General features: G+C 38.3%; 1 protein-coding gene across 1 annotated transcript; it reads left to right on the top strand.

Annotated features, from left to right (window-relative positions):
* The first annotated feature begins 4,739 nt into the window (after nucleotides 1-4,739).
* Nucleotides 4,740-6,311, top strand: LOC111392815. The gene is made up of 2 exons (XM_023018211.1): nucleotides 4,740-4,872; nucleotides 5,554-6,311. Exons 1-2 carry the CDS (start codon nucleotides 4,740-4,742, stop codon nucleotides 6,309-6,311), a joined length of 891 nt encoding a protein of 296 aa, XP_022873979.1.
* Nucleotides 6,312-12,229: the final 5,918 nt, after the last annotated feature.

The following is a 12,229-nucleotide window of genomic DNA, read 5'->3' as shown; positions in this document are numbered from 1 at the left end:
TCATAATCAATGAGACAATTTAGGATGTGCCAAAAAACTTTATTTCAAATATCCAGAGGACATACTTTGCTTCTCAACCGTACAAGCATGGCAACAAAAAATTTCATCAATCATTATGAAACCACTTATGAGCTAGCGCCGAGGAGTGTGATGAAGGCGTAGAAGTCCATGAATGCCTATAAAAAATTTAAAAAATCACTTTATGTCATAAACTTCTATTAATTATTTTTGCCAAAGGTCTGCATATTGTCCAGGTGTTTTCTTAGTGATTACTTGAACAAAATCTTTTTTTTTTTAAGGTGCATTCCCCCATGTGGAATGGATGTCCATGCAGTGTAACTTGAACAACTCGTTATCATTAATCTCATCTTCACCAACGTTTGTTTTAATTCATTTTGATTTGTTTATATTATCTAACTTCTATTAAAAAGCTCAACGGGTTGCCACTGTTGATGAAACAGTAAATAAATTCCAATTTACTGTGCAAGAGAGAAGAAAATGACATCATTTTTGTTTATATATTTTTCTTACTTTTCGCTGTTAAAGTTTTTTTTTCCTTCTTTCTTTCTCTTCTTTAACTCACGTCCATCCCGATTTTTGCTCCTTATTTTCAGCGACGATACTAGCCAACCATACTCCTTATTTTTAGGTACAACAATTTCTAAAGAGTAGAATTGATGAAATATAGTTTAATATTCAAAGATTCCCGAAAGGTTGCATACTAAGGTAACAAAATAGTTTCATAGACAGAAGCTAGCTTTGTTGTTTAATTACGTGCCAAAATGATACACAAAACATCCACCCAGTTAAAATCAATAAGCTTAATGACAAATTATTGCATCTATCAGAAAGGGGAACTTTCAATCTTATCAACCATATTTCTGTTCAATCCCATATAATTCATATAATTTTGCACATAGAATTGATCATTTACTGGGGAATAATTCTTTTTTCTTTTGCTGTTGATTTATTAAAGTTTACTAAAAAAAAAAAAAAGCAAAATTGAAGGGTCTTAGAAAATCATGGATACTCTAAAGGACAAAAAGTCAGCATAATTGTGATCTGTAGCATGGGACTAAGTAAGACGACAATATCAAAATTCGGTATATTACATATACGTCGATTTATAATTTGTTATAAATGTATAAAATTTATTTAATATTGAATTTTTTAAGTACTAATTTAATATTATTTTCTTTTTATATAATTGTATTTTCGGGAATAAAAAAAAAAACAAAGAGTCTGCACTATGTGGAGAGTTTGATTTTTCTCTCTTTACTGTGCGGAGAGATTGTCATATATCTCTCCGCACAGTACAGAGAGTTTTTATTTATTTTTTCACACTGTGAGGAGAGTTTCGTTTTTCTCTTCGCACTGTACGGAGAGAGTGTCATTTCTCCGCACTGTGCAGAGTTTTTTATTTTTGGTCTCGTGGAGTTTATATATATTAAAATTATTATTATCATTTTAACGTTGATTGCATGATGCGTGTGTGAAAAAATATTTGTCAATCACCATAAACAAAAATTTTCACAAAATACAAAAAATGCATAATAAATCATCTTATTATGCTAATAACTCCCTGTTTGGCCCCCATTACTTGAAAATGGTAATGGGGGAAATAGTATTTTTTAGAAAAATGAGTGGTTGAAAAAGAAGGTAAAGTTTTCGATTTACGTGTAATATTATTTTATAGAAGATTGTATGGTTGAAAATAGGAGAGAGAAAAATGAAATGTAATGTAATTTAATTTAATGTTAATCAAACAGGGGCTAAAATTACAATAATTTTTTTTTTATAAATAACATAAAAAAATCATTTTTATCTTCACCAAAAAAACACATTTAAAAATTAACAATTTCATAACCACTTTTTTTTTATTCTCGAAAATACAATTATAAAAAAGGAAATAATATTGAATTACAACATTTAATACTTAAGAAATTCAATATTAAATAAATTTTATACATCTATAACAAATTATAAATCCATATATGCAGCTTACCGTATTTGCAGGCAGCTAACCGTATATGCTGCATACCATATTTGCAAACAACTTACCGTATATGCTGCCTACCGTATACCTATATTTACAGATGTTGATTTTCTTCGATGCATATTTGATGGATGAAATAAAAGTCCAAATAATGCAGAAATTCTACATATAGTCTCCACCTTATCGCTACATAATCCTGTTATTTCTGGAAAAAAAATGTTGGTGATTGGTTGAAGAATAGGCGAACTTTTGAAAGAAAGAGAAAGTGGACGTGCATTGAGAATCCTCAACTGAAAAATCTAATGCATGAAGTGCAACCTCATTCTGCAGTTCATTCTGATGGACGTTTAAGGACCTTCAGTTTATCAGGTTGATATTTAGTAGTGTTTATGCTTTTATTTTGTGCTTTTATTTGTTTTAATCAGATTTTATCCCAAAAAAAAAGTAGGTGGCACGGAGAGATGGCACATGAGTTCAAAACTTGATAAGTGTGTTTATGCATACTTATTTATGTTACAAACATGACTTAATTATGAGCAAAATGATTGATTTGTGACTTAATTTCGTTACATTTGTGAATTATAGAGAACACCGATGAACATGGTGAAATTCATGAGAAAAGACGCGAAAAATAACTAAAATGACACAAAGTGAAAGTTCAAGGACCAAGGTGCAATTACCCAAAAGTTGACCCGATGAAAAAATCGAGGAATTGATTGAACCAAACGTCAATTGATGATGCCTTGGGATGATGGAATGGAAAGAGTGAAGAAAAAATGCCTAGAAGTGAAAGATTCAAGTAAAGGGATTAAATTGAAGAGAATAGAAGTTGGAGTCTACCATGCGGCCGCATGGTAGAACTCTCGTGCGGCTGCACGACTGAATGCAGGGAATTTTTGATGAAACATGGATTAACCATGCGGCCGCACGGATTAAAACCATGTGGTCGCATGGTAGTCTTCCTGATGTGAAAATTTTCTTTTCTTATACGATTAAAACTCCTTTGGTAACCTAATATTCACGCGATATAAATATCAAAAAAGGTCCAGAAACGAGGGGAACGCATTGGGAGGCAGAAAAACACTTCTTGAAGAGGATTTGGAGCGCAAGAACGAAGATTGACTATTAGAATTTCAAGATTTCTTCAAGCTTTTATAATCCGGTGATGCTTATTACTCAAAACCTGATGAATTTTGTTATTTTAACCATGCTAGGCTAGATTTTCATGTGCTAGGAGATCGATGAATCATGTAATTTGAATTTTAATATCCTAGTTTTGGAATTTGACATTAAGACACATTTTTATTGTTTTGAATGATTTATATGCAATTAATGTTTCCGCAATTATGGGCTCGTAATTGTGTGAATTTAGGTGATTTATTTTTGCATTTGAGAGAATTGGAATAGATTTGATATAATATAAATCATCATAGTGTCCGATAGGAGATAGAAATATATCACTATACGCTACGTGAATCTTTAAGTGTTCATAAAACCGCATGCATTTTTACATATGCACTTGTCATAGAAATATAGGCCGGTGGTACGTAGAAATAGGTTTGATACATCTCGAGAGAGAGTATTGGATAGACTTAGAAACATTGATTCATCACAATTGAAGTGTGCTGTCATATTTTGAAACTAGGGTTTAAAGTGATAATTGCATGGAAAATCATGATCCTAGTATATTTAATTTTTATTTATTACAACAAACGTGCGTTCTCAACATTTGATTTCATTATAGAGTATTAAAAATATCGTTTTGCATACTTAATTTAATTCAATCATAAAAATTGTATAATTAGGATTTTCTTTCCAAAATTAGGGTTTTAATTAGCTTCACATCCACTTTAGTAATTTAGTTTCGGTTAAGGCGACGATAGGTAAAATTGAACTAATCAATCTCCGTGGGACGATATTCGGACTTATTTAATCCACTTTATTATTTGTTAACGAACCGTACACTTGCGATAGTTTTAAATCGAAAGAAATAATTTCGTGAACAAGTTTTTGGCGCCGTTGCCGGGGATTGAGTTTAGTTTAATTTTATTTCTCGAGACATTAATTCGAACTTCAAATTTTGTTTTGCTAGTATAGTTTTATTTTTATTTTTACTTTAGGTTATTACCTTCATTTGCATTTTAGTCATTTAAATTGTTTGAATCTCAGTGTTCGTACTGGTTTTAATTCTCAGATTTGCATGTCACGATTGCCTGGAGGAGAATTGATTTCAGCTGATCTTGAAATCGAGCGCACCTTTCATCGACGACAAAGAGATCACCGCGAAGCACAAGTATAAATGGCCAATGAATTAAACAATCCTATTATTCAAGCTTACGAAGGAGAGGCAATGGACGAAGGAAATGAAATTCTGGGGGATTTCTTGACTCCTCAAGTTATTCAAAGCCAATCCAGCATTGTGTATCCACCGTTTGGGCAGCCCAATTTTCAATTGAAGACCAATGTAATACAACTATTTCAAAATGGACACCAATTTTATGGCAAAGCCGAGGAGAATCCACACACTCACACACATCTCGATTTGTGGATATGTGTCAACATTTCAGATACCAAGGGATTTTGGATGACGTTATTAGGTTAAGGCTTTTTCCACATACGTTACGAGACAGAGCACTTGAATAGTTGGATTCACTCCCGGTTGCAAGTATCACTACATGGAACGAGCTGGCACACAATTTATGCACAAAGTTTTTCTCCCCAGCCAAGATAGCGAAGTTGAGACATGACATATCAGTATTCAGTCAAGGAGAAATTGAATCATTTGACGAAGCCTGGAACAGATTCAAAAACATGCTCCGAAAGTGCCCTCAGCATGGGTTTGATAAAAAGACCCAAATTCGATTCTTCTACACAGGGTTACTTCCATACCACAAGAGTATGGTGGATTCAGCATCAGATGACTCAATATCCACACGAACAGTTGATGGGGCATTGGAATTATTTGAGAGAATGGCTACCAAATCAGCCATGTGGTCTTCTGAGAGGGCGATTCCAAGGAAAACTCCAGGTGTCTACGAGGTGGATGCTTATTCAGTAATATCTGCAAAAATTGACTCTCTGTATCACAAGGTGGAAAGCATATCACAAGCAGTACAAGCTAAGAAGAGCAATTATAAAGAATGTGGAACCGAACATAAAACATCAGAATGCCCAATACTCATGCAAGGAATTGAGCAAGCGGACTATGCACAGTGGGGACAACGCCAGCAACACAATCAATATGGAGAGACTTTCAATCCCAATTGAAAGAAGCATCCTAACTTCTCTTAGAGCAACTAGAATCAGAATAAGCCACAGAGGCAATTTCAAGAACAAGAGAAGAGGCCTCAATTGGAGGATGTGATAGGAAAATTCATGGAAAAAGCCAAAGCTACACTTCAAAATCAAAATGTAGCCATCAAAAATTTGGAAACTCAGATGGGGCAGCTAGCCATCGCATTGACTGGCGACGCCAGGTAACTTGCCAAATAATACAGAAATCAATCCTAAAGAGCAAGCTAAAGCTATTACAACTCGAAGTGGAGTGCAATTACCAGAAATCCATGTCAAGAGACCAGGTGTGACTGTAGAGACATCCTCCCCTGCTGAAAATGAGACTACTGTGAAGGAACCAACTCCAAAGGAAAATTCAGAAAAATCACAGGATAAGGCCAAGGTCACAACCAACCCATACGAGCCTCCGATCCCCTTCCCACAGTGCTTGAAGAAGCAAAAAGTGGAGCAGCAATACTACAAAAAATTCCTAGAAGTTTTCAAAAAGCTCCATATCAACATCCCACTAGTCGATGCAATGTTTCAGATGCCTAGCTACGCAATGTTTCCCAAGGATATTATATCAAATAAACACAAGCTGGAGGACCACGAGACAGTTATGCTTACGGAGGAATGTAGTGCCAGAATCCAGAATAAGCTCCCACCAAAACTGAAAGATCCAGGGAGTTTTACTGTTCCTTGCACGATCGGTGAAGTATATTTCAATAAAACATTATGTGACCTCAGTGCAAGTATTAATTTAATGCCTCTGTCTGTTTTTAGGAAACTCGGCTTGGGAGAAGTTAAAGCAACTATTGTAACACTTCAGCTAGCAGACAGGTTACTGACACACCCCAGAGGGATAATTGAAGACGTGCTCATTAAGGTTGAAAAGTTCATATTCTCAGTAGATTTTCTTATCTTGGACATGGAAGAAAACAATGATGTCCCATTGATACTTGACAGACCATTCCTGGCCACAGGAAGAGCGTTAATTGACGTTCAAAGGGGACAGTTGATCTTAAGATTGGGAGAGGAGTAGATATTGTTCAATGTATTCAAGGCCATGAAACTGCCAGCAGAATTAGACAGCTGTTACCAAGTTGACATTATTGACAAGGTAATACAGGAAACATTCCTACTTCACGGCCCATCTGATGCATATGAGGCATGCATTGCACAATCCCAATCAGTTCAGTCAAGTTTTTTTGAAGTTGAAACTTGTGCAAGATTTTTGGAGACCAACCCGCCATACACCCGAAAACGGCACTTCGAGGAACTGGGGATAGGAAATACGAAGCCACTGCCTTCCATCCAGCAGCCGCCAGTTTTAGAACTCAAGCAACTACCGCCACATCTTAGATATGCATATTTGGGGAAGTCAGATACACTTCCAGTAATCATTTCAAATACAGTCAGTGAGGTGGAGGAAGAAAAACTGCCCATGGTACTCAGAGAGAACAACACGGCGATTGCGTGGACAATAGCTGACATTAAAGGAATCAGCCCTTCTCTGTGTATGCATAAAATTCTAATGGAGGAAAACTGCAAGCCAAGTATAGAGGGTCAGAGAAGATTAAATCCAAACATGAAGGAAGTGGTCAGGGCAGAGATACTGAAATTACTGGATGCAGGATTTATCTACCCAATTTCATATAGTGCATGGATCAGTCCAATTCAAGTGGTACTGAAAAAAGGGGGAATCACAGTGGTGAAAAATGAGAAGAATGAATTAATTCCCACCAGAACAGTTACGGGATGGAGAGTTTGCATCAACTATCGCAAACTCAATGCAGCTACACGAAAGGATCATTTCCCCCTCCCATTCATTGATCAGATGTTAGAGAGATTGGCTGGACATTCACACTACTGTTTCTTTGATGGATACTCGAGCTATAATCAGATACCTATCGCACCAGAAGATCAGGAGAAGACCACTTTCACCTGCCCCTATGGTACTTTTACCTATCGTAAGATGCCTTTTTGGTCTTTGCAACGCTCTAGCCACATTCAGAGATGTATGATGGCAATATTCTCCGATATGATCGAAAGGTTTATTGAAGTTTTCATGGACGACTTCTCCGTGTTTGGATCTTCATTTGATGAATATCTAGAGCACCTGAATTTGGTCTTACAGAGATGCAAGGAGACTAACCTGGTTTTAAATTAGGAGAAATGCCACTTTATGGTGCAGGAAGGCATTGTATTCGGGTATCGGATCTTGACAAAAGGAATTGAGGTGGACAAGGAAAAAATTCAAGTTATTGAGAAGTTACCACCACCTACATCAGTTAAAGGAGTTCGTAGTTTCTTGGGGCATACGGGGTTCTACAGGAGATTTATAAAAAAATTCTCGAAGGTCACTAAACCGTTGTGCAATCTGCTAATGAAAGACGTAACCTTTGAATTTAATGAGGAATGTCTCACAATATTCAACACTTTAAAGGAGAAGCTTACAACAACACCAGTAATTGTGGCACCAGACTGGGAACTGCCTTTTGAATTGATGTGTGATGCAAGTGATCACGCCGTAGGTGCAGTATTAGGACAGTGGAGGAACAAGATTTTTCATGTGATCTACTATGCAAGTAGGACTCTAAATGATGCGCAAATCAATTATGCCACCACTGAAAAGGAGCTATTGGCCGTGGTATATGCATTCGACAAATTCAGGTCATACATTGTCCGGTCTAAAGTCATCGTCTACACTGATCATGCTGCATTGAAGTATCTGCTCACAAAGAAGGATGCAAAGCCGAGATTAATTTGTTGGGTGCTATTGCTGCAAGAATTTGATATCGAGATACGAGACAAGAGGGGCAGTGAGAATGTAATAGCAGATCACCTATCTCGATTAGAGCCTAGGGAGATGGAAGATTTAGTGGATATAAATGAGATCTTCCTAGATGAGCAGATGCTAAGAGTGGATAAAGCACCTTGGTATGCAGATATCGTCAATTACTTGGCCAGTTCCATCCCACCATCGGACTACTCAAGTCATCAGAGAAAAAAATTCTTCGTCGAATTGAAGTATTATTTTTGGGACGATCCAATTCTCTATAGGCGAGGGGCTGATCAGATAGTAAGGAGATGCATACCTGAGGAAGAAGTACATGAGATTCTCGAGCACTGCCACTCATCTGCATATGCAGGACACTTTGGGGCTTCGAAAACAGATGCAAAGATTCTACAATCAGGGTTCTACTGGCCTACACTATTTAGAGACGCTTTTGAGTTTGTCAAAAGGTGTGACCGATGTCAACGCACTGGGAACATCTCGAGGAGGAATGAAATGCCACTGAATAATATTTTGGAGGTGGAGATATTCGATGTTTTGGGAATTGACTTCATGGGACCCTTCCCCCCGTCGTTCTCAAATCAGTACATCTTGGTAGCAGTGGATTACGTATCAAAATGGGTGGAAGCAGTTGCACTACCAACAAATGATTCAAAGACAGTAATTAGGTTCTTGAAAAAATATATTTTCATCCGATATGGTACACCGCGAGCTATAATCAGTGACGGGGGCAAACACTTCTGTAATCGCCAGTTTGAGCAGCTGTTGAATAAATATGGCGTTAAACACAGTGCCGTACTCCATATCATCCACAAACCAGCGGGCAAGTTGAAGTATCTAATCGACAGTTGAAGTGAATACTTGAAGTCACAGTGAACTCATCTAGAAAGGACTGGTCTAAAAAGTTAGACGATGTATTATGGGCTTACTGGACAGCATTCAAGACACCGATAGGCATGTCTCCATACCGCCTAATTTTTGGGAAAGCGTGCCATCTGCCACTAGAAATGGAGCACCGGGCATATTGGGCTTTGAAACAGTTAAATATAGACTTGAGTGTCGCTGGTGAAAAGTGTCTACTGTAACTGAATGACTTAGATGAATTTAGAATGGAAGCTTATGAAAATTCAAAACTCTATAAGGAACGAACCAAGAAGTGGCATGACATGCACATTCAGAGACGAGTATTCGAAGTGGGGCAGCAAGTGCTACTGTATAACTCGAGACTCAAGCTGTTCCCAGAAAAACTATGGTCACGGTGGTCGGGTCCTTACACTGTCACAAAAGTCTTACCATACAGAGTTATACAAGTCAGCCATGAGACTAAAGGTACTTTCACTGTTAATGGGCAAAGGCTGAAACACTACTGGGGTGGTGACTTCTCCAACCAAAAGTCCATCGTTCAACTCGGGACACTAGAATAAAGCAGCTGCAGAAAAGTCAAGCTATTGACTATAACCTAGCGCTGGATGGGAGACAACTCACTGTATCCTTTTAAGTTAATTTACTTTTGCATTATAGTAGGAATTTTTCAATTTTTTTTAATTTAGGTCATTGATCATTCATGCATGTTAAAAGAGTCCAAGCGCTGTCCACACGAGTCCCTAAGCATCACACACACGTTCGGGTTAATTGGAGTTATTTTTGGGTGATTGGGTGTGATGTTCACGCATTTCGAGGCAAACGTTTATTCTCAAAATTTCAAATGTCAATGCATGATTGTGAAATTTAATCAAACTTGTGTTTTTGGGGAAATAAAAATTTTTTTTTAAAAATAATTTAGATTATGCGTTCGCATGGTGCGACCGCACGCATTGCAACCGAGATTCAAGTGGCCAATGCCACTTGAACCATACGGCCGCACGAAACAAAGCCATGCGGTCGCATGGCAGAATCGGGTGTGGTTTTTTTAAATCACACCCGGTTCCTTCCTCCCATCCAAATTTTTTCTCTCCTTTCTTCCCTAAATCTCTCACGCATTCTTAGGTTAATTTCACCCACCAATTCATCCCATGAAATCACTTTTGCACTCCACAATATTCATCCCGTACATCAAGCCAACCACCTCAAGGTAAGGTATTACTTCTCACATTTCTCTCGATTTCCTCTTTTTGGGTAATTCGTTTTGGAATTCATTTTTTCATGAATTGAGGGAGAATAAGCTAGTTCATATAGGGATGGATTTGTTGTGATTGTGTTGTGTGAATTTTGGGATGAATTGGAATTGGAATTTTATTTCACTAACTTGGGACTACTTTCACATAATGCACACCACGTGTTTGATGAAATGCCACAATAACCATTTGTGTACAATTAGGTGCTTTTTACAAATATAATGATTCACAAACATGGTTCTAAATATATTTTAACGAATTTCCACATGAATTAACTTAGAAAACACCCACTTTCACATTACAACACATAGGCACATGATTAGATCGCTACACATCATGGCACCCTACGTCCCCTACTTTGCATCTTCATTTGACACACCAAACGACATCCAATTGGGTTGAAATTCGAGTATATACTACATTTCAATGAATACTTTGATATGCCCGAAAATTGCCCGGGAAATTTTGATAATTCTCGATGATGTCAAGGGCCGAAAGTGCGCACTCGGTCATGGATCCAATTTCTTAAAAATTGCATGTTTACACCGAGTCTTCTCCATAATTCATATTGGCGGAATATTTGAATTAAATTGAATATCATATCTTGACTATTGCACACCAAGGTGTTACACATGCATCTAGGAAAGTTTGGGGGATTTGTGCAATGCATATTTTATTTTCTCACTTCATGCCTATTCTTTTCACATCGAATTTAATGAGTGTAATTTTACAAACTTTGCAGGATGCCTCCTAAAAGAGCTTTGCACGGGAAAAAAAAGGCAAGCTCCTCAACCGGGACAGAGCTTTGCACGGGAAAAAAAAGCAAGCTCCTCAACCGGGACAGCCTGTACTCAAGAGCTTGCGGGGGAGGTTCAACTATTCTTAACTGCAAATACCGTGGCACGATATAAGAATATCGTACGCCATTGGACTTTACATGCTGAAAGACCCGTTAAGCTTGATGACTTCACGGGTTTTGAGTTGGTCAACTTAGTTTAGATCTGTGGGTGGCAAAAGTTGGTGGAGCGACCACATCCAGTCTATGAGACTCTATGTCGAGAGTTATTCTCCAGCTTCAACAGTGAAATTGACACGCCAGGCTCTGAGCATTTCCATCAAACTTGGGTGAGGGGGAAGTGGATTATGTTCTTTCCCGAGGTCATTCATAATTACTACCAGCTTACCGTGGAGAATGTGGTCCCTATCCCAATTGACTTTCACTGGAATGAAGTGGCTGAGGTTTTGATGGGGCGGGAGAATGCATGGCCCCTCGAAACTACGGAGTGGCATCAGATTGAGCTTACCCCTTCCATAGCCATTCTATGTCTCTTTATGTGCCACAACATTAAGCCCATATCACACAGGACTACATTTTCAGATCAGACAGCAGGGTTCATCTACCACTTAGCTCGAGGCAACAAGATAGATCTCGCTACTCATATATACAATCAACTACACTCATTGGGAACTTGGAGAGATCGTCGCTCCACTTTGATATTCCCGAACCTCATCAGTGGCATATGTAGGGCTGTGGGTGTTGCACTCCTACTTGAAGAGTTACCTGAAAACCCAGCCCCATGATCAGACGAACTACATTTGACGCTCAAACAAGGGCTCGGGTTAAACACAGGGAAGAGTAAGAAAATGAGCACCGTAGACAGCAGGCAGAGCAAGGCCCAATCCCTGCAGATCAGGAACACCCTCGGGCTCCAGCACCACATGCTGACATGGAGAATCAGTTGCTGAGACAGATATTCTCCACCACCACGGGCATCAGCCGAGACCTCCATAGTTTCCTTCAGGATTTTGGCAACATGAGGACTGAATTGAGAGGTTTACAAAGAGACAATCACCTTGCGTTGAACTACATCAGAGATGCCAGGGATCATGCCATAGTCATGCGATGGGAGTTGATACCATGAATGGCGGGCTGAACATGTATGTGGGCCGAGTGGACGACATCCAAATAAGGGTAAATGAAACTTGGGAGACTTTGAGAGCTATCCAAGCCGAGCAGACACAGCAGTATACCTTGATGAGAGAGTTGAA

This window comes from Olea europaea, chromosome 4 (assembly GCF_002742605.1).
Source record: "Olea europaea var. sylvestris chromosome 4, O_europaea_v1, whole genome shotgun sequence".
In the NCBI taxonomy this organism is placed as follows: domain Eukaryota; kingdom Viridiplantae; phylum Streptophyta; class Magnoliopsida; order Lamiales; family Oleaceae; genus Olea; species Olea europaea.
This window is presented reverse-complemented; position numbering and strand designations above follow the sequence as displayed.

Bases quoted from the DNA above. Each gene is read 5' to 3' on its own strand.
- LOC111392815 (XM_023018211.1), top strand. From the start codon at position 4,740: ATGACATATCAGTATTCAGTCAAGGAGAAATTGAATCATTTGACGAAG. The intron at 4,873-5,553 runs GTTACTTCCATA...TGCAATTACCAG, and splicing joins ATTCGATTCTTCTACACAGG to AAATCCATGTCAAGAGACCA.